This window comes from Mycteria americana, chromosome 12 (genome assembly GCF_035582795.1).
Source record: "Mycteria americana isolate JAX WOST 10 ecotype Jacksonville Zoo and Gardens chromosome 12, USCA_MyAme_1.0, whole genome shotgun sequence".
In the NCBI taxonomy this organism is placed as follows: Eukaryota; Metazoa; Chordata; class Aves; order Ciconiiformes; family Ciconiidae; genus Mycteria; species Mycteria americana.
The window spans coordinates 8,942,417-8,961,599 of record NC_134376.1 but is presented as its reverse complement, the minus strand read 5'-3'; the positions used below and the strand labels follow the sequence as shown (position 1 = coordinate 8,961,599).

General features: G+C 39.8%; 1 protein-coding gene and 1 long non-coding RNA gene across 4 annotated transcripts in view; one reads left to right on the top strand and one right to left on the bottom strand.

The window, feature by feature from the left end:
- Window positions 1-152: 152 nt before the first annotated feature.
- LOC142416256 (uncharacterized) lies at window positions 153-12,822 on the bottom strand. 3 transcript variants are annotated; one of them, XR_012777677.1, is made up of 6 exons: window positions 12,400-12,822; window positions 12,073-12,194; window positions 11,727-11,849; window positions 10,280-10,345; window positions 1,564-1,631; window positions 153-858 (listed from the first exon to the last, which is right to left on the bottom strand). It is a non-coding gene; the product is annotated as an uncharacterized LOC142416256 (long non-coding RNA). The 3 variants fall into 3 exon arrangements; XR_012777676.1 differs by lacking the exon at window positions 10,280-10,345 and having other exon boundaries at window positions 12,073-12,190; window positions 12,400-12,676; XR_012777675.1 differs by lacking the exon at window positions 10,280-10,345 and having other exon boundaries at window positions 12,400-12,675.
- CYTH3 (cytohesin 3) overlaps window positions 12,694-19,183 on the top strand; it is a 53,216-nt gene continuing 46,726 nt past the window's right edge. The window contains exon 1 of the mRNA XM_075515577.1: window positions 12,694-12,932. Within this exon, the coding sequence (XP_075371692.1) occupies window positions 12,902-12,932 (31 nt within the window). The 5' untranslated portion in view covers window positions 12,694-12,901. The remainder of the gene's footprint in view (window positions 12,933-19,183) is intronic.

Below are 19,183 nucleotides of genomic sequence, written 5' to 3'. Positions count from 1 at the left end.
AAGGTTTCAGGTTTTCTTTTGCATTTCAGAAAGTGTAATCAATAAGAAAAGAAATCTGATAGTAGGATTTATCTGTTTAAGTAACTTAAAGTGGTTTTAGTAGGACAAATCACAGCTTCAATCCTGTAATCCAATCACACAAGATCAGTACTGATGTCTAGCCTTGTTGACTTAATCAGAGCTCTGTAAACATGAGGATCTCCCTATGAGAACCAAACTACAAAGTCTGGACTTGTCTGTTTTATGGGTATATCCTTAAATTTAGGCCAGGTGAAAAGTCCAGGCCTACTGACAGTAGAGTCAATGTGAATCTTCCCAGCAATTCAAATGGAGACATTACCATGTTTCTGAAGTGCTTTGAAATTCATTGCATACTTTCCAAATATTGTACTCCTCACAGAAAAAAATCTTAAAATATAAGTAAGTGTATTATTTTGAAACAAAGAGTCAGCATTTACCAACTGAGAACTATAAAAATAAAATACACAATGTCCAAAGTTACAGCATGCTGGGTGGTCTTCTAAAACAGAGAAAACTCCTAGGAATTCCAGTTTATAAAATGGTATAATTTGCTACTATATTTGAATGATTAAATTGATAAGAGCTTTTGCTAAGAATTTTTACATAGCTTTAGTCACCATTGCTTTTTAATCTTAGATATTCTCACAGGAACTGCACAAAGTCATTGTTAACAAGGTTATTACTGCTTTTTATGCAAAGTAAGTGTAACTTTGTTTTTTTTTTTTTTCCCCTAGAGTATTAAATCTTAATTTTTTTGTTTCTCAACTACACATTGTTCAGCTGTGATATGCCAGCTCTTTCATTACTTTCTTTAAATTCAGCTGCTTGATGTTGGTGCTGCAGTTAAAGAAATAGAAGTTTAATATTTTTATCTACTACTAATGATCAAGAAAATATATTGAACTATCTTCTTGAAATGGTGAGTTAATGAAGACACACCAAATTACATTAATTAGAAAGTCCTTACAAGAAATTAGGCTGTTAGAAGAAATGTGTATGAAAAAATATTTTCAGAGCTCTTTTTCTTTCCAGTTTAAATGACAACAAATACTGCTTTCAAATTAATCTGACAAACACATTGTTATGTTGTAATAATTTCTTGTTATTGTAAGGAAGAATCCACAGTCAGTTTCTCCCAGTTATTCTAAAGGGTGTTGTGACTGACACATGTGTTGGCAGAGTAGTAATAGAGTGTCTCCTTGCAATTTCCACTTATAACAGAAGACACCCCAACTAACAGTAAATTCAATAATTCAGGGAGAATTTTACATGACTTTTTTTTAATTTGCTGTTATTACTGGTGGCTTTATTAAAGAAGTACTACAGAAGTGTTAAACAATTGCTGATTGTTAGCAGAAGGGGAGGAGAAATTATTTTAATCAGGCAGACTCCAAACTCAGAGGTGGAGTCTGCGTCTAAACTTTTGGTAATGGGCTCTGTAAGGAAATCGAAAAAGAGTTCCTGTTATTCAACCAATTATTGAATGTGAGTGGTCATGCCTCTGTTCAAAACTGGACTGAAACCAATGTAGTATATCCATACCAGCTTTGTAGCAACCTTCAGGGAGTCTTTTGCTCATCATACTCCCAGCATACCTCTAATCTTGTGATCTAGAGATAGAAGACCATTTCATTAACATAAAATATGAAATTGTAGTTTTCTGACTGCATGTATATAACCACATATAAATATTTACACATAAACATACACATGCATGAACATCTCTGCTTGTTTAGCTCAAGAATAAATTTCTGCTTAAGTGCTTTCCATAAATGAAAAAAGTCTGGTAGCAAAGAGTGGAAACACATCCCTAAGTGCTACATTAAGCATGGTAAAAGCATACCTTCCTTTTCTGTTGTATTATTACCCCTGGTCACAAGCAGTGTTCCCCAGGGCTCAGTATTGGGGCCACTTCTATTTAATATCTTCATCAACAATCTGGACAAGGGGAACAAGTGCACCCTCAGTAAATTTGCAGGCAACACCAAGTTGGGCGGGAGTGTTGATCTGATTGAGGAAGGACCTACAGAGGGATCTGGACAGGCTGGACTGATGGGCCGAGGTCAATTGTATGAGGTTCAACAAGGCTCAGTGCTGGGTCCTGCACTTGGGTCACAGCAACTCCATGCAATGCTACAGGCTTGGGGAAGAGTGGCTGGAAAGCTGCCCAGCGGAAAAGGATCTGAGTGTGTTGGTCGACAGCTGGCTGAACATGAGCCACCAGTGTGCACAGGTGGCCAAGAAGGCCAATAGCATCCTGGCTTGTATTAGGAATAGTGTGGCTAGCAGGACTAGGGAAGTGATCATGCCCCTGTACTCGGCACTGGTGAGGCCGCACCTCGAATACTGTGTTCAGTTTTGGGCCCCTCCCTCCAAGAGAGACATTGAGGGGCTGGAACGTGTCCAGAGAAGGGCAACGAAGCTGGTGAAGGGTCTGGAGCACAAGGCTGATGAGGAGCGGCTGAGGGAACTGGGGTTGTTTAGCCTGGAGGAAAGGAGGCTGAGGGGAGACCTTATTGCTCTCTACAGCTACCTGAAAGGAGGTTGTAGCCAGGTGGGGGTCAGTCTCTTCTCCCAGGTAACGGGCGACAGGACAAGAGGAAATGGCCTCAAGTTGCGCCAGGGGAGGTTTAGATTGGATATTAGGAAAAATTTCTTCACTGAAGGGTTGTCAAGCATTGGAACAGGCTGCCCAGGGAAGTGGTTGAGTCGCCATCCCTGGAGGTATTTAAAAGACGTGTAGATGTGGTGCTTAGGGACATGGTATAGTGGTGGACTTGGCAGTGCTAGGTTAATGGTAGGACTTGATGAACTTAAAGGTCTTTTCCAACCTAAACAATTCTATGATTATTCTGGAATTAATATGGATCTTCCAAAATCCCAGTGTGATAAAGATACCGCTTTACCCCTTCCCATTGCCTATAGTCAGCATTCTGAAATAGCATCTTTAATTAATTAGCAGTTTAGATTTCTAAGAAGACTGCTTTATCTGCATTTATCTGTCATCACTTGCAGTTTCCTAATCTAATAAAAACATATTATCTAATTTCTAATAGTTTCAAGACAGCCTTTCAGTATTTTAGCTGAAGAATATGAAGAATAATTTATCTCTTTTTAACTCACATCTGTATATCTCAGCTTTACTAAAACAGAATTAAATACAACATTTATAGAAAGGAGACCTTTGTACAAATTATGCAGAAAGTCTAGACCATTTCAGGAAAAAGCAGCAGCTAGAAAAAGAACTGCCAGGCTACTATTCTTCATAAAGAGTAAATCTGGAAATTCCGTAGAAGCAATCAGGACACTGAAGATTCAAATATAAGAATGCCTAAAAATACTTCATGGAATGATGTAATCTATGAAGGAGATAACCATTCTTGTCAACAAGTTAAAAAAGGTTTTCACTGTGAGAGAGCGAGACATTATTTAAGAATATAAATAGTACTCAGATAACAGTCTATTTATCTTGCAAATGTGATGAAGATGTTGAAAAAATTATCTGTTTGCTTTAATTGTAGTTATCTGCCATCTTGTTTTTCAGGTTTGGAGCCTTCCATACATGCTGAGTTCTGGCAAAGCCTTACAGATGGGAATAAAGAGCATGGGCATGATTTTGTTAGTCATGAGAATTTAGCTGTGCTCATTATCCATCTTCTACTGAAATGGTTTCTCTTCTAGCAGGAATACCAGAATGCAGGCCTTACTAGGCCAGAGAGGAGAAAACATCCTTGCAGAAAAGAATTCCTTTGTTGTCAGCTGGTACAATAACTGAACTAAATATCCTAGATTTTCATGCTTTTGAAGTGTTGTCAGTCAACAGCAGATTTCAAAAAACTTTTATGTGAAAAGTCTTTCAGGTATAAATGCACTGTTATTTCCTAACATTGATGATTTTTCTCCACAAACATATAAGGAAATAGAGAAGATTATTCTGTTTAAAAAAATATTCTTTATCCAGTGTGAAAATGTTGAGCAGTACACATTTACTTGAGTAGCTTTATGGATTAAAATTATGCAGTAGATATTTTAAATATGTGAATAATTTTTCTATAAAACATGCTTTAATAGTTCTGCTATTTTGAAAGCAAAATATTTGCTTTCAAAATATATTGCCCCCATCTTTGTTTAATTTTGGATATTTGGAAATTTTCTACATCCTGCTGAATGGCACACCTGAGGCAGACATGCTTAGAGGAGAGCTCGCATTTGTACAACTGAGATTTCTGGTATTTGAAAATACAATGAAACTTTTAAAGATACACATAAAAAAAGGAAACAACAATGTTTAATTGCATTACTTTGTAGGACATTAGTTTTTCAAATGTGTCTATTGTATTTTGTATAGTAAGTAAATTTTTTTTTTACATTACATTGCTTGTTTTATCTGAAGCATGGCAATTTGCCAACCTTAGCTTTTACTGATAAATTCTGCTATACAAAGCAAAAAGTTTTATATCTGAGGCCACTTCCTTCTGCTATTTTATCATCTTCCTGGTTTTGTCTGTTTTCAATAAATGCCTTTGTATTTTCACATCTTTTATATGCATGTATACACAGATCCTTTCCTCTGTATTAAAACTGATAGTTGGAAGTTGGTAGGGATAAAAAAGACAGACTGTTGACTTCAACTTAATTGCACTAATATACTATATGGATGCTTTTATATTACACTATTAAAATATGTTAACATATTGATAATTAAAAGTATTTCCTGAATTTGGGCGTGGAGTGGGGAGGCTGGGGTTGATGTTTCATAACCAGGTTTTAAAATTGAAATAATCTCTGGGTACAGCTATATTTGAGTACTACAGAGTGACACACGGAGGCTGGGTTCTCACAGTGAAAATGTGTTATTTTAAAGCATCTCAAATTTAAGCATATTGAAATTTAAAATCTAAAAAGAAATTATGGTGGAGGCCAAACATCTCTCCTTTATCTGTCCCAAGAGGTTGAATATTTCTGCCTGAAGAGAAAAAAAAAAAATCTAGAAAACTCAGCAGTAAGGAGAAGACACACAGATTCCTGCACACACAATGGAATCCAAAGAAACTTGAGGGAAAGGAGAGTTGAATGAGGGGTGGTCAGGGGAGAGGAATGAGATTGGAGGAAAAAAGTTAAAGTTGCAAGGCAGCAGACTGGAGAAAAGCTTTTGGAACTTACAAGAAAGAGAAGCTGTCCCTGATGTCACTGCCCATTTTAGCAGTCTGTAATGAATTCCTCTTTCCCACAAAAAAATGTTACTAAGGATGTAAGCTGCAAACCATCATGTACTAATCTTTTTATGAAGATGTTTTTGTTGTTGTTCTGTAGACCTATTGTTCTTTTACAATTATATTACTAGACTAAAAATAACAATGGCAGTTCTAGCAGACTTAAATTACAATTTTGTTTCTTAAGAATTATTATTTTATACTGTGCTGATTGAGATCACAGAAATCCTTTTCTGACCACAGAGGTATAAGGTACCAAAGTCATCCTTCATGTAACTGCACTGAGGTAAATGGAGTTACATAAGGAATTAATTTGACCCGTCTCCTCTGTTTCCTTGGAAAAATTCTTTGTTTTAGTGCTTGCCAAGTTTTAACTTTGACTCTCCCTTGCTTAACATCTTCTTAGAGAAGATCTTCTTAACATCTTGTACTTAGAGACGATTTTTCTTTCTTTAAGACTATAAAGAGAAATACAGCAGGAGAAAGACAATTAAGGTGAAGATCTGCTTTTTAAATTGAAATTACACTTCTTATGGTAGGAAAATACCAAAACCTTTTTGGTTTGGTATAGAAGTGTATGAGATTATTCTTATATCCATGAGGATATGAAAGGAATAAAATAGTATGTATAGCCAAGAGAGGGAAAGGATTTAAGTGATGTTTTTCTGCCTTAGACCCTGTGTTTTTTTCTAACTGCAGCAGTTGGAATAAATAAGGACCTTTCTTGGCTAGAGACAGTAAGAATTGAAAATACTACACATCACCTTTTAACAAAGAATCAGCTCCCCTTTGCACCTGGACTCAACAGGAGCTATGTATTCAAAAATAACCTACAAGAGAAGCTGAAGGCTTACCTCACCAGCATACAACTGCAATTTCATGATACAATAAATTTAGGTTTTGGATGGCAACATGGCACAAAATTTTTTGTACAAATTCAACCCACCAGTACAAAGTTATTTATAAAACAAAACCCTCACAAAACAAGGAGTGGAGAGTGGTTTTACTCCTGATGATTTTACGTTAGAGTTGGTATCATTTGTCTTCCTGCTGCTGGTATAAAGCCAGGATAAAATTTGGTCTAAACACTGTAACTCATAGCTGGCTAATCTTGACAGGAATGCAATTACATGCTCATATTTGATCTTGATCAATTTACTACCATTAGATGATCTAGTATGGCACAGATCAGACATTAACAAGCATGTAAGTCTGACTATAGGCAGAGTCTGAGACGGGCTGAGCATGAGGGATCAGAAAGTTAAATTGATGGAGAGTCTGTGGTTCAGAATAAGGTTAGAATTATGCAGGGATATTGTCCCCACTGACAAAATAACTATCCAGCAGCATGCCTTCCTTCTTTCCACACCATCTGTGTGTCACAGTCTACCAATGCTGCAATTGTGCCAATACAACTGTTTGTGGGACCAGAGTGTGAACATAATCAATGGAATAATTCTGGTTAAAAATGATTATTTTAGACAGAACTTTTAAAATCTGGATTGAGTGATCTGATTTGCAGCATGGCTTTGCAAACCATGGCTTTGCAAACGGTTGCACTAAAAGTCACAATCATTAGTTGCCAGTTCCTGCTCCTGTCTAAATTTATGGTTCCATATTTATTAAACCCAGATTTGTGCACTGCTGACTAGCCAGCAGCAAGATTTGAGCCAGCTCATGTGGAGATATGCAATTGCATTTGAGACGCTCACTGGTGAATCAACAAGAGCACCTGGTCTAACCCTTCCAACACCGCATGTCAGGAGCGAGTCCAGCTTGTCACTTGGCTGCCATGTGTACCATGGGATGCCAGCCCTGTTACACTGTGAAGTTGTTTAAGAACGCTTCTCCAGGCAGGGAGGAGTAAGGAACTGTGGGGGCCTCCTCTGTTATCAGCACTACTACAATAAATCCCTCAACTGCTGCCACATGCATGCAGCTAGAGCAGGACTCACGTATGGTTTGCAGCCCAGCTACAGCTCCCAGTGTAGGATGAATTAGGAATTTCAAATTCCCAGGCCTTGGTGAGACTGGAGAGTGGTATGCAATAATACATTTAACCATGCCAAGCTGGAGTTAGCCAGCAGATGTGAATTCACAGACTGTGGCTACTTCTCAAGGTGGGAACAGTCTGGCCTTAATCAGTGCACTCTCCTTCAGAGAATTACGTTACATCAAGCTCTTTCATTTTCCTGAGTTAGAAAAACCCTCTCAAGCTTCATGCAAAATTCCACTCATGATCTGCTTCAGCCCATGTCCTTTGAATCCAAGTCTTCTTTTTCTGTTATTTTAGGCACAGCTTTCATGCTAGAAAGCTTCCTGTTTGTGTCTAGTACTATGCATAATTCATACAGGTAGAACAAGTTCTAATGCAAAGTATATTTCAGGTCATAAGCATTACAGAGTTGGTGGACCTCCACAATTTTTAATGCATTTGGTTTTCCTCAATGGGACATTCCTGGTGTTCTGTGCTCAATGACTCACCAGTGGCCCTATCAGTGTTACACAATGGAAACAAGCATTGACTTCCAAACCCAGTAATATTTGATGCTAGGAGTAGATTAAGCTAATTTAGAAGTCTTAAAAAAAACCAACAAGCTCAAAACTTGTCAAGAATTGGAATTTGAAATAAATCGCAAATAGAATTCAGAATATGATTTAAAAGTTCATCTGGAGAAAAACCCATGCAAAATTCTTAGGAAAGAGACACCTTTAACTTTGGGGTTTTTGACTGTTTTAAGGGAACAAGCTTCCTATCCATTCATAAAAGATGTTTGACTTGCTAAGCTTCAGCTTTGATGTTCCCCAAAGCGATATGAAATACTTGCATGTAAAATTGTTTTGGACTAAATGAAAGGTGCAAGCACTTTTGAAATCGTTAAAGACAACCAGCAAACAGGATTTTCTATAAATGTGTTTTTCCAGCTGAGACAAATATGATATGTGTGACAGCATAAACATTTTAAGAAACAATACATGGCTAAAACCCGTCTGCTAGACAGAGGAAGTCAAAGAGTTTGCCTTAGGGGTTTAAGAATACCAGATTATTCAAGTACTGATAAATTAAAAAAAATAGGAAAAAAAAGGCATGATGACGGACTAAGACCTTCCTGCCTGGAAACTATTAGGCAATGCTTCTTAAAAAATAAAAATTGTTTGATTGTCTAGATTTGAATCAAAAGTATTCTTTAATACAATGGCTGAGTACCAATGACAGTGATTCTGACTATCAAGAAGATATTGTCTTAGGAAATGTAACGCTTGCACCATTTTTCTAAAAACGTGAGCATCTAAGTGAGCAAGTAGTAATGTCAACCAAATAATTCTAGTTTACAAAATGTTGCACAACATCTGTATTCTTTAAGATGTATCTATATTCTTTGAGATATATCTATATTCTTTAAGAATGTATTCTTAAGACTGTACAGATGTTCCCGTCTTTAAGATTAACTGTTCTCCTTAAGGGTAACTATAAAATCCTTCTTACCAAACCTAACAGAAGTCACAATAAGCCAGACTTGCCAATGAGTGATGTCTTGACTGAATGCATGAAATGGGAATACCTGCATGCAGGATGACTACCTCCTTAAATAAGATTTTAAAGGTTCTTTCTTCCTTCCAACAGTAAGGTGCATTATTCCACCTCCCTGTGTCTGACACTGATGGTGTAACAGCAGTTACTTTATTTTTTTCTGCATTGCGAAAAAACAGAATTGTACTTCTTGTCTTTGAATACAACGTTACTACCTACTTTCCAATTACTAGCCATGTAATGAACATCATCATAGCTCATGCTTTTGATTAGAATTAAAAAGTTTATGAAATCTATCATAATAAAATGGAATTTTACATCACTGAAACATTTACATTACTGAAAGATTTAGCTTATTTCTTTCTACAAGTAAACTGAAGATGAATAATGAAGATTTTTTTTTCAGAATTTCCATTAACCACTAAAAAGCAATCCAGAAAAAAAGGAATCCACTCTTGCTGAGGAAAGGATGTGATAACCAACAGGGCTTTCCTACACCTGAATTCTTTGACTATTTAAAAAAAAAAAGGGGGTGGGGGTAAGGAGTAATTTTCATTTTCATTTACTACTGCTTGGAATCTGGTTCAAATTGAAATCCATAGAAATGGCTTAATATTTAATGAGCCTTTTAGACCACAAAATATGATGTAAGGGATTCAGTTGTCTTCACTGACTCTCTGTGTAGGGACAAATGTTGTAACAGATGCGCTCCTGACCCCTTAAAATGAAAAATGACACGCTAAATTACTATTTAGTGGAAACTGAATCAAAACAGATACTAAACTATCCAAAAAGAAAAAAAAAAGACAAAGTGTATTACCTGAAAAATAATCATATTTATCATTATGGAATCAACCCTGCTAACAGCAGTTTTTGGAGAAAGCCCAATTTTCCCTAAAAATAATTTCAGCAGACCAGCTATTAGACTATTGTTTACATGAATGACAGACTATGAAGTTCTTCCAACACAGAAGGTTAGACTTGTGGATATAAAACTGGCAAAACATACTTGTAGTAAAAATAGAGCTATGACTACAGAAGGGACTGCAAGAAGGAAAAAAAAAAGACCAAGCAATCTTTAGAAAACTGTTGACTGAAACCCGTATTAATATGGAGAGAAAAATAAAATTAATATGTATTTCAAAACAGAAGAATGATCAAAGTTCCAGAAAACAAAGTAGATGCAAGAGAATTATTCGCATGAGTAGGAAATAGTTTATTGGAGTGTATCCTAAAATTTGCTGAGATTGTAACCTGTCTTGCTACCTGGCATCTTTGTTGGTAAAGAACTACCCAGTATTTAATGATAGTGGCATTGTTGCTGTTGAATTACCAAAAACTATAGCTACAATGTAGAACTATGATTGTAATTCTTTAGTTATTTTGTACATTTTCAAAAAATCTATTCCTGACTGAGTTAGTTTTATAGCCAGACGTGAGACATTTTATACACAGGAAAATGAGACAATGAAGTAAAAGGTTTGATCTTAAAAGTTTCTGTCACACATCTCACCTGAAGAAAGCAGCTTTGTCCAGTAAGCACCTTGTACGCAGAACTAACAGCTTTATGCCTAGAACGCTTGTAGGATCAGACCCATGCAAAAGTAAGTCTATTTGTAATATACACAATATATATGAAAATGTCAAGTTTTAAGGAATATCTGTCATCATTTCAGAGACAGCCTTGAAGAAGACACTATAATTTCAATAGTCTTTTGTACTATGTATCATTAATAAGTCATCCTACTAAAATGGGACTGGAAAGAACAGATTTTCCTTGAGAGGGTATTGAATGACATATATTTCAAAGTTACAACAGAGTAAGCTACGTATTCAGTAATGCAAAATACTGAAAATATAACTGTTTGCTCAAGTTAATAATGAAGTTATAATAAAGAATATTTTGCTTATCTCACAAGTTTGGAATTGTCTGATTTCACCATTAAGCTTGTATTAAATAGCCCAACTGATCACTTATAACTAGGACAGACTTATTTTCATATCTTGCTTGCATCACAAAATCATTATCTTTGCTATTAATTTGGAGAATTTTAAAACCTAGTATTGCTTCCATGAAGTCAACAGGAATTTTGCACTGAATTGGTGTGAGGAGGAATGCTCTCCATGGCTTACTCTTCTCTGCTATTAGAATTAGTAATTGGGCTATCTTTTATCTTGCAGCAGAATTTTCCATATAGCAAAAGTATATCAAGTTATACTGAAATATAGGAAGGAAGGAAAAAAATGATACTGACAAACAAAAGCAACAAAAGAAAGGAATATATTTTATATAAAGGTGTAAAACAACACAGATGAAAGCAAACAATCCGTGATCAATTACAAAATTAGAAGTTTTCTCATGAACCAGATTCCCCTCTAATGTAAATTAACAGTTTGTTCAGTGTACAAAAATATTCAAAGCCCACTGTCAGTTCATCTGCATTTAGACTTATTTTAAAACCATCCTGTAATTGCACTTTATAGACATACATTTCAAAATAAATCTCTTACCAAGGTAGTTTCTGTTTTATATAATCATATCCTTTTTATGCACTAACTTACTAAACTTATGACAATGTTTAATTTAAAGTATGAAATACAGAAGAGTATTTTAAAGGTTTGTGATGTTTATGATTTCTATATGAGGTAAAACGCTTTATCGCCAGAGCAGCTGTCAGAGCCAAACCTCAGCTCTCAGCAAAATGGACTTTAATAACCACCTATTAGCAGCAGAGTCAAGAGGTGAGCGCTCCCAACACAGCTTCCTAGACGGTGCTCTGTCCCATGCCAGCCTACAAGAGGAAAATGAAAAACCCGATATTTTCCTGTTGGCTGACCCTTTCCTTCCACAGCTTCCTATCTGAATAAAATTTTGACACCAAAGGTTTTAAAGAAATAGAGGGGTGGTGCCTGAGAAGGAAGGAAGGAAGAGTGGTCTGTGCCAGCACACTTCTGCTTACCTTTACAGACTTTGGCGGCTGCTGCTATCTCTACTCCCATGGTATCTCACTGAAGATCTTTACTGAGGACTTAGGAAATCCCAGATACTTCGACTCTCAGGGCAGTAAGTAGGCAAATCCTTTCTGTTACCAACATAGACAATACACACCAATGCAAAACCCTGTGCCGCATACGGGGAACAGTCCCATTTATACACAAGGCTCTTCATGACCTCTGTGGCAGGGGAAGCACCCAGCACCCCTCCAGCGCCGGACCAGACCCAAGAACAAGGGGCAAGCAAGAATCAGCAGAAAACCTGCAAAACCATCATATGCCTCAGGCTCCTTTTTGGAGACTTCAACCCACCTCGTCCCCCTTTACGATGCAGCTTCAGGCCAGCTTGGCCCCCGCCTTCCTGTCACCTCCCGCTTCTTTCCGTCCCTTTAGACCCCTCCAAAAGAGTCAGCGGCTCTGCAGACGTTTTCTGGCTACCGCAGACCCCAAGAGACAACCCCAACCGACATGAAACCCAACTGACTCGACGGCTCTCCTCAGCCCCTCCCGCCACCGCCCTCTGGCTGCTCCCCAGCGGGTGCCCCGCAGGCCAGGCTCCTCCCGCTCCCCGACCGCCGCCCTCGCCCCCTTCCCGCCGTGGCCACCCCCTGCCCGCCCTAGCGGCCCCTGACAACCCACGGGAAAGTTGTGTTAGGGGTCTCAACGTTGCCAGGCCGCGCCATGCGAAACCTGCCGGGGAGGGAACACCGAAAAGGAGAGGCGGGAAGGCGGGAGGGAAGCTCCCAGCTCCGGGCCCGCTCTGCTGCAGGGTACGGCCAGGGAGCTGCCGCCCCCTGAGGGGAGGAGGCGACACGGCGGTGGCCGGCGACCCTGTGGCGGCGGGGGTGGCGGCGCAGGGCCGGCCGGGCCTGCCTTCCCCCCTCCGCCCCTTCGCGGGTCACATGAGAGGGGCGGGCGGCTGGGCCGAGGCGGCGGCTGCCGCCGGGGCTGAGGCAGGGCTGGGCGGAGAGGGACGGGGCGGAGGAGCGCGGCGGCAGAGCGCGGCGGCGGCGGAGCAGAAGAAGGAGGAAAAGCAGCCGCGAGGCGCCGAGCGCCGCGGAGGGAGCGCTGAGCGAGTGGAGCGAGCCCCGGGCCTCCCTCAGCCGCGGCCGTTGCGGAGCGCCCTGCCTGCGGCCCCAACATGGACGAAGAGGGCGGCGGAGGTGGTGGCGGTGAGTGGCGGGGCTTGTGCGGGAGCGGCGCGGGGGGGGGACGCGGCCCCTCACCTGGCCGCCGTGGGCGTGAGGAAGGCGCGCTCGCGGCCGGGGCGCCCCGCTCCCGGGCAGGGGGAGAGCGCCGCTCGCCCGCCTGCCTCTGAGGCCGTGACATTTGCTACCGCCGTGGCCCCTCCGCGCCCCGCGCCGCGCCCTTCCCCTCCGGGCGGAGCTGCCCGCCGGTGCTGTGCCCCCGTCCTGCCCGGTGTCCCCCCGGGCGCTTGAGGGGCCAGCTCGAGCAGAGCGACTGTAACAGCGAGTACCGAGCGGCTCCCGGGCGGCCGGGAGCGGGGGAGCGTCGCGGCGGGGCTGGCCCTTTCGCCGGCGGCCACAATGGGGGCTCTGTGCCCCGCGGCGGGCGCCCCCGCGCCTGGGAAGGGTCAGGCGGGGCTGAGGCGGGTTTGCGCCGGCTCGGCGGGGCTCGGGCACAAAAGGGGGCGGCAGGGCAGGGCAGGCGGCGGGTCCCCGTCCCCCCGCCGCGGTGACAGCCCCGCGACATCGCTGCGCTCCCTGCGTGCAGCTGCTCGTCTGCTGGGGAGAGGGGAAGGGGAAAAAAAGAAAAAAGTATGTGTCTTGCAGTATACGAGCAGTGAAAAGAATAACTAAGCTCTGCGAGGGCTCTGTTTGTGTGTGTCATCTTAATGGAGGCTCGGTGATAATCACGGGGTGGTTCATCCAGTTTGAACAAGGTGAACTGTTTCTGAAGGCAGCGGCGTTAATGTTGCCAGATGCTACTTTTAGAAAATCCGGACTCGCATCTTGGGGGAGCTTTTCTTTTTAATTTTTATCTTTCGGAGACCGGCTTGTGCACCGTCCCAGTTTCAGGCACGGCAGACTCGTGACACGCTTCCCTCCTTTAATTTATAATGTGTTTTGTGAGTGCGTGTGTAAAGCTGCTGCCTGAAATAACCAGTTCTCGTGTATTATCAGCGATAATGGTGGCTGCGGTGGCTGAGGAGTAGCTGCTGCCTGTAGATCCTGCCTTGGGGTAGAGGGATTGACTGCATGGGCTGCCCTATATTCTCCATCTGTGACTGTCTTGTGTCGGTGGTGATGGTACAGAATGAAGTGATGAGGATATCTCTTTAACTAAAATGCTAAACAGACTGCGTTTGAATACATTAGCTTATTTCTAAATAGATAAAGTAAGGGCTAAACCTTGTATGATTAGTAGTTGCACAGTGCTTGCTAATTCTAAATATAATTACCCAGAACTCGGAAATCAAGTGGGTGTGGTGTTTGTTTTGACAACTTGGAGAAAAAAAAAAAGCTATGATGAATCAGAAAAATAATTATTCAAGTAGTTGTCTGGAAACGTGGCCATTTCTCAGCAGGCACTTCTGCTCATTTTGTCAGTGATAGACCCAACTTTAAAAAAAAATCTGAAAAAGGAAAACAAAAGACAAAACAAGCCAGTCCTGAAAAGTTATTATTCAAAACAGTTGAGCACTGTAATTGTAAAGAGCAGAAAGCTCATTCAACTCAAAATATGTTATTTTCACAGTATTATGGACTTGCATCTGTAGTTAAGCAAAATGAACATGCTCGTTATTGGCACTAACCCTGTGTAATGAAGTACTTAATCACATGCAAGATGTAAACTAGAAAGTGTATGTATTGCTGAATCAATCTTTCATAAGGTGTTAAGCATTTCAAAGTTGGATTTTCATGGGAGGAAGAATACTCAGGACCTCGGGAGCAGATGGTCTATATTTAGCTAAAGGCTGGTTCTATAGGTGAAGTCAGATTTTCACCTAGCTTGCAAGTGAAACTATTATTTATAACTTCATATCACATTAATAAACATGTTGCTTTTTTGGGGTCAAATTACAGTATAGTTTATGTTTCTCCTTACTTGGCTTCATTGTAAAACAATTGTAGACTAACGAGACTGGAAATTTTTTTGCAGTCAGTGTATTCAACATTTTACACTGGCTTCTTGTGAGTATTGCACTTTTTTCTTGAATAGAGGTGCAGTCTGGCTTTTTCTTATGGACCGCTGTCAGTTTGGAACACCAGGATTAGTTAGGTCATTTCCAGCTAATGAATTGGTATTTTGAATGGAAAGTAAATTTTTTTTTAAAAAAACAATAGAAAGCATGTGGGAAGTGTGGTTTTGCCAGCCAATTTTAAAATCCTTTGGTGCCACTGAGTAGTGAGACTCGTGGGGTACCAAGGGAGTCTGACCAGGGCAGTCCAGTGTTTTGAACCTCTGTAGGACATTTGCAATCCTCAAAAAATTGACATTATTTAGTGGGAAACTCATAGAGATAAGCATATCACTGTGCACAGGTACTTCAAGAAGTATGCAAAATCATTTGAGGGCTGCACAGAATCACCCTAATTAGAGACTTGAACTAGATAAGCATCTAAATATCTAGGACATTAAACTGTGATTCAGAAGGTAAACTGCTATTCCCGGTTCAGTTCTGCCTGCTGCCCTGCTCTTCAGTTTAATTTGCATCCTATGCTTCAGTTCCCTTATTTGTCAAATGGGGTCAGTTGTTTTACCACCTCTGGTAAAAACTGTGAATGAAAACAGAGCTATGTAAAGTTAGGATTTATTATTTTAGAAGCACTTGATGGAAGAGAAATGTTAATTAAGGGAATTGTTCTTAGTACTGCTTTCTCTTTTGTATGTATGTGGAGCCCTAAATAGGGGCATGCGTTATATTATACAATCCACTTACACACAAGCCTCCCATTGATTTCAGCAGAGGCTCTGTGCATGGATTATTGATGCGATATGATCCGAGTCAGTTGGTGTTTGTCTCAACCTTCTTTTGTGTTCTGATTAAAATATGTCTCGGGTTCACTTAATCCAGGAAATTTCTCCTTCTCCCTCTCCTCACTTGGTTTAAAACTGCATCTTTTGTGATTTGACTGAGGCTTTTCTTACGTGCTTACTATTGCGTGGTGGTGGTACCAGTGAATTGAGATCCTCGCATTGAATAGTGCTGTTGGCAGCAGGTGGTATGATTGCATAGCACTAAACAGTAAGCAGTCTTCTGTATAACTTCGAAATATATAAACAGTCAGTGTGGGTCACTTTGTGCTGGAGGCACAGAATAGTACTTCTCTTTGTTTTTCTGAATTTGAGTCTAGTCATGCAGCAGCTTTGTAGTCCCCCAAATTCAACTCAGTGCTATTCCTCTTTGAAAAGACTGCAAGATCAAGTGCTTATCAATTTCTGTATGTATGTTCTAAGCTATCTCTACGAAAGGCTCTAAAGAGACATGCCGAAAGGTTAAAATCCTGCTTCTACTCGACAAATAGACAAAATCATAGCACTAATTATGGCAGTGAGGTTTCCCTACTGTTCCCCAAACTCTGTGCTTTATTTCTGAATTTTGAGGCTGTTTTTGAAGGGCAAGGAGCAATTCAGTTGCCAAGCTCTGTTAGTTGTTGGCTGCACTTGCCAGCAGTGGTGCCAGGTAGCACGTCGATTCTGTTATGTAGACAGCCGTTCATGAGGAACTAGACTGAGAGACCAGATCGTCTCGCAGAGGACTCAGAAGAATGGATTTACTGCCAAACCAGATTTAGAAAGATGACTTCTGCAGGGCAAAGCAGTTATCCATTTATAGGTAAAAGCTGTTAAATGTAATAAACCCCACAGATTTTTCTTAAAAAAAAAAGTTTTAAAATTGATTAAATATATATATATATATATAAAACTTTTAGACATGAGCAGCCTGGTCTCTTCTGTTCTTTTCACTTTGTAGTATCTTTCAAAGGTAGATGTTAAAGGTAGAAGAGTCCATGTGGCCTCCTCATGATTAGAGACATTTGCTCTGCATTTAAGACTAAATCTGCATGTTTTGTTTATAATAAAAGAAACTCATAGAATAAGAAATGTATTTTAACACAAAAGAATGTTAAATATGTTTCACTCCATACTCATCAAAGTGGATAACTTGTACCAGTAGTTTTAAAAAGTTGTCCCAGAAGTTCTTTAGAGGAGGGCTTGTAGTTTTTAAATAACACTCTAGGGAAATGCCAAGAGTATAAAAATGCACCTGAGTGTTAGACTAACCACTGGGATTAATTCTAGGGAGAGAAAAAGAGCAGATACAGAGGTAGAACACAAAAATGACATAAATGTGACTGTTATCAGCCAGCAGAGCTTCATGCTAAGACTCTTTTTGCTAAATAAATATTTCTTCATGGTGAACTAATCTCACATTTGTACAGATTACCTGTCAGCTCAGTAGTATCTTACTTTTTAGCCCAAAACACATTTAATCTGTTATCACTCTAATAAAAAAATGCCATAGTAAAATATTAATAATTATGTTGTAAATATTAGTTTTCTGGTGGTATCAGAAAATAGGCTTCTTAATTGCAGTTTCTTAATGAAATAACACTAATTTTTTTTCTTAGCCTAATGTTCAATATTTTTAGCTGTGACTTGGAAGAAAACATGAAACTTTTGCTGATAAGATTTCCAGAGGTTGTCAGTTGCCAAACTTGATGTATTGTTATATAATGGTATTTGGTGACTTGTGCTCAGCAATATAAGCATGCCATGGATTTAGTGGAACAATATGCCTATAACATAGCATCTGTGTGTACTATTACATCTAGGAAAGAAAGCTGTAGGATTTACATACAGGAACAGAGTGTACTTTGTGGAATGATGTCTAGGAATCATAGTAATAGCCACATGAAAGTGGGCTCCCCATGTGCTACTGTTGCTGAATGGTTATTGCAATCTTTTAATATAAATGGAGTTATAAGAGCTTTTACCAGTTGAGGGGCTGCAGATCTTGAGGCAGCACACTGTTTTCCAAGATACGTTCTGCAGGTTACATTGAATTTCTCAATCCCATCATATTTATTGCCTCCCCTTCTTTCTTTATAGGATTTTGAACACTTTTTCAAGGGAAAATGAATGAAATACATCGTGGCTTTCCTCTGGTTTCTTCTGCTTGCCATCTTTTTGTCCTATATGTCTCTCCTTTCCTAGTACAACAGAAAGGTTCTAAAAGCTTTAAACTGTTTCGCTTGTACTGTAGCTCCACCGTATCTGCTGCTATCTTTTGCTCTCTTGCTTTCCCTCCCAATGCCAACATACTTTAGTCCATTTCTTTCTACATCCCATCTTTGGCCCCATTTACTTTTTGAACTACCACCCCATCTTCTTTTCATGTTGAAAGTCATTGAATGAGCTGTTTGCAATCACTGTCTGAAGAGTATCTCCTCCAGGTTCATCCTAGATCCTTTCCACACTTGTCCTGACCTCTTGTACTCGGTACAGTCCCTTCCTCCTCTTTGTCCTGCCAGCTGCCTCTAGTACTGTTTACTATGCTTTTCTTTTTGAAATCTTGCTCTTTCTTGGCTTCTTTGACTGTTCTCTCTTCGTTCCCCTCCTATCTTGTTAATCGCTTTTTCATTTGGAAGATGATCTTTCTGCTTCCAACTTTTTGTGAAGATTGGCAGGACCCTGTGCTTGGTTTAATGCTCTCTACCTCTCTACATCTTGTTTCTGGATAATAAAAGTTGCAAATAAAAATTGAACTATCGTATTTAAACTGATGACTCACAGCATATACTGTGTGCTCTGTATCCAGTACCATCTGTCCCAGCTAAAACATTGGCTTGTTTGACATCTTAAGATTGCATAACTGTCATCTTAAGTTTAATGAGTCTAAACCAGAGCTCTTAATGTTGTTTCCACCCACTGCCTTTTTTTATGGTTGCGGATGCATGCTAACGTCCCGAGTGGTTATTGACAAGTAAATAGTTAGATGTTATTTATTCTTTCTTAAAAAATAGTCTGTAGGAACGTTGTAATAAAAATGGCAGTAAAAGGGCAATGCAAAAGTAAAGGAACACTTTTGCAATCTCAGTTATGAAATAAGTTATGTTCTCCTATGCAGTATTAATTTTCCTGTTTGAATGCACAAATAGATTTAATCTGGTTATAGGATCACACATGATATTTTCTGTAGACTTCTGCATGGGACTAGCCAGCATGTAGGGTAGTGTTTTGTGATGATTGAATGAATCTATGAGAATTTTTTCTTCCTTTTTAAAGTAAAGTGGTAGTTAATGATGTCTGCTTCACTTTGTCTCCCTGTAGTTCATGAGTACTTAAGTACATACGGAAGGATTGCACTTATTTTAGTGAAGAGTTTGAACGCTTCAAGTGAAGCATTGACCATGTGCTGCATTCACAGAGGATAAAAATAAGTGCTTAGCAGCTG